This window comes from Lynx rufus, unplaced genomic scaffold (assembly GCF_022079265.1).
Source record: "Lynx rufus isolate CCGP_SWC_20201006 ecotype Redwood Valley unplaced genomic scaffold, mLynRuf1.p SCAF_7, whole genome shotgun sequence".
Taxonomy (NCBI): Eukaryota; Metazoa; Chordata; class Mammalia; order Carnivora; family Felidae; genus Lynx; species Lynx rufus.
In genome coordinates this window covers 80,296,789-80,300,215 of record NW_025814889.1, presented here as the reverse complement: position 1 = coordinate 80,300,215, position 3,427 = coordinate 80,296,789, and the positions used below count along the sequence as shown (strand labels likewise).

General features: G+C 52.7%; 1 protein-coding gene across 1 annotated transcript; it reads right to left on the bottom strand.

Annotated features, from left to right (window-relative positions):
• Positions 1-1,131: 1,131 nt before the first annotated feature.
• On the bottom strand, positions 1,132-2,651 carry HOXC4 (homeobox C4). The gene is made up of 2 exons (XM_047066834.1): positions 2,213-2,651; positions 1,132-1,718 (listed from the first exon to the last, which is right to left on the bottom strand). The coding sequence occupies exons 1-2, from the start codon at positions 2,649-2,651 to the stop codon at positions 1,363-1,365; spliced, it is 795 nt and encodes a 264-aa protein (XP_046922790.1). The 3' UTR covers positions 1,132-1,362.
• Positions 2,652-3,427: the final 776 nt, after the last annotated feature.

Below are 3,427 nucleotides of genomic sequence, written 5' to 3'. Positions count from 1 at the left end.
AGTCTAAACAAACAGAGAAGCCACCCTGACAGGTCACTTCACTGCTACAGAATCACCAGCTCAAAATCTTCCTTCTTTTAAGGAGCACACGCTGTTGAGGGGGCATCTTCCTTAATCCCTCATCCCTAAACGGTCCAAAACGATGAAAACTCTTCTCTGTCCCACTCCCTAAACTTGCCTTCTTGTCTGCAAATCAGGCAGGCCTACTCAGCAGAGAGAAAAGAGAAGAGGGGAGAGGGAAATCAACAAAAAGAAGACGGGTACCTAACTACAGAGAAGTGAGACCCTCCCAGCTCCACTCTAAGTACCCCCAGAAGAGTCTGGCCTCTGCAGACTCAGGGAAGGGACAGGAGAGATCAGCACTAATCCTCCATATGCCCTCTTCTGAGGATCCCCTGCCCCAACCCCCTTGCTGGTTCTTCTAAGGACATTGGAAACGGAGTGGAGAGTTAAGATTTGTGTGTTTGCTTAGAGTAAACTTAGGCAACTATCGAGAAGGGGGGATGTTATCAGGCCAGAAGGAGGAGGGGATAAAAAGAAACCATCAGACATTGACGTAAAACTAATTCACATCCACTGGTTTATTATTGATCACGGGGCATTTCACATCGACACTAAAATTCTTTATTGCAAGTTTTACAATAATCAAGTAAATTCAGTCCAAAAACACAATAACCACGATGGTGGGGGGGGGGGGTTCTACCTATAGACTGCCTCTCTGAACTGAAAGTTCATTTTTATTTTCTTTTGGCTCCTCAAACTGAACAGCTCTGAGAGGCTCTTCAGATGCATTTAGCTTTGTCTGCTGTCTTCCCCCCTCTCCTCCCAGCCCCCCCCCAACAATAATACAAAAGAACTTCATAGCTTTGTTCTCCTTAAAATGACTTCCCCCTCACTAACCTCCCCTGGTGCATTTTCAATGCAAAAGGCCTAAGGAAAGAGGGGGGAAGGAGGAGGAGGAGAAGGAGGAGAATTGGCTTAAAAATCTCTTTCCTTTTTTTCTGTTCCTCATTTCCCCTGAAATTCACCCAAACCAGACCATCGCACCTTGCAATATATAATTTTTGCAGCTTTCTTCCTTAAAAAATAAATAACCCCCCAAAAATGGCCTTAAAAAAAAAAACCCCAGCAGGTACCATGCTAAGACAACATCACATGCTTAAAAGGGTCCTTAACAGTGGAAGGGAGAGAAGGGCAGAGGGCTTATCTGTTTTGTCAGTTTGGAATTGACAAGGGATAAGGTGGGAGGAAGAGAGAAAAGAACCAAAAAATATATATATATTAAATTCTATAAATAAGAGTCAATTTGTGTGTGAGGGGGAGGATGGGGGCATGGGGTGGGGGCAGGGTGTGAGTTATGTTTTATAACCTGGTAATGTCCTCTGCCCGTTGCTGCTCCGGCGGCGTGGCGCTCTGGGAGTGGTCTTCAGAAGTGCCCGGGGTGGCTGCCGAGAGGGTGCTGGGCGCAGCGCCGGCCGGGGGCGCTGACCTGACTTTGGTGTTGGGGAGTCGGTGGTCCTTCTTCCATTTCATGCGACGGTTTTGGAACCAGATTTTGATCTGCCTCTCAGAGAGGCACAGCGAGTGGGCGATCTCGATCCTTCTCCTTCGGGTCAGGTAGCGATTGTAATGAAACTCTTTCTCTAATTCCAGGACTTGCTGCCGGGTGTAGGCTGTCCTCGAGCGCTTGGGTTCCCCTCCGTTATAATTGGGGTTCACTGGGGGGGGAGGAGGAGGGGAAAAGCAAATAGTGGGGTTCAGAGGCAGCAGGCTCCCGCCCCCCACCCTCACCCCATCCTCAGCTCTGTGGAACAGGAGGAGGGGGTGGTGGAAATAAAGTCATCAAGCTAAATGGGTTATAAAGAAGTTGAAGGAAGCTGGAGACTTTGTAGTGTAATAAGAGGGGAATCCTCATTGTAACGACACTGAATTATTTATGCGCCCTTAGAAAGCGAGCATAGTTTTCACACATACATAACAGATCGTAGCACATGGCTCGGACTGCCCAGAGTAGCTAAGCCATAAAATTTATGGGGGATGTAATTACCCATTCTCGCTCGTAAATCCAGTTCAATTGTGCTAACCCAGAGTCGCTCCTGGAGAGAGAGGGGGAAGGAGAGAAAGGAGGACGGGGGCCGGAGGGGGCCGGGGAGGGTGGGGAGCGCTGGGGAAGAGGGGAGGGAGGGGGAGAGCAAAAAGCAAAGTTGCCTACCCGTGCTAACGTGGATTTTTTTCATCCATGGGTAGACTATGGGTTGCTTGCTGGCGGCGCTGGAGGGATGGTCAGGGGCTGGCTGGCTGCAGGCTGGCGGGGCTGGGGACGGGGAGGCGGAGGCGCCTGAGAGAGGCGCCGGCTCGCAGAGCGGCTGTGATTTCTCGGGGTGGTGGTGGCCCGCCTGGGCCGGCCCGTGGCCTCGCGAATTGCCCGGCCCCTGGAGACTGGTGCAGCTATACTGGCGCTCGGGGTAGCTAGGGCGCGGAGGCGGTGGTGGGTACAGCTCCTGGTGGTGATGCTGGAATCCCGATTCCCTGGTCCGGCCGTAATATTCCGGACTGTGTTCAGGGATGTAGCTATTTTGCGAATATTCTTCGCATGGAGGAAATTTCGGATCGATGTAGTTAGAGTCCATCAAATACGAGCTCATGATCATTAATTTCTGGAGTGGAAAATAATTTTTCTCGCTTTGTCGTTTTTCTGCTCCATAAAGCCCTCCTACTAGCTAGCGACCCTGTAAAGTTACTTTCACCATGTGACTCCGCCGGCCAATCACACGGAGCAACCCAGTCCCCGGATAAGGAACCGAATCGCTTTATTCAAAATGTATCCAATTTTTTTTGTGTGTGGTGGTGGTGGTGGTGGTGCTGGGGGTGGTGGTGGTGGTGATGTGGGGTTAGCTGGCGGGGGCTGAGGTGCCCCCAGTGCGCACGCCGCCGACTGACAGCCCTCCCCTGCAAAAGGAGATGGGAAGCCCCCAGCTCCCTTCCAAAGCCTGAGCACTGGGGGGCTGTCGGGAGGCTGTGATTCAGCCCCCTCCCATGGTCTCCCCTTGGGCCTCCGGTGGGCCCCCTGGGCCTCGGCTCCTGAGCTTTTCCAGAGGTCTCCATTCATGGCGATCCTGTCTCAGTCTGTGTAGGTCACCGGGCAGCGCCCCTCTTTTGCAGGAAGAGGAAGTTGAATGAGGAGGACTGGAGTGGAGGTTGGATGGGGAGGGGCCCAGGCTAAGCCCAGGAGGCTGGAGAGCCTGGGGTGCCCCCCATCCAAGGATACCAGAGTCCAGCCCCCTTCCCCGTACACACTCACCCAACCCTCTGGCCATGGGGCCGGCGAGGCAGGGTCCCAGCTGGACCGGGCAGGTAGAGGCAGCGGGATGCAAATGATTCTGACGTCATTTCTGGAAGTCTGGGGGTTGAACCCCCGCTGAAGAGA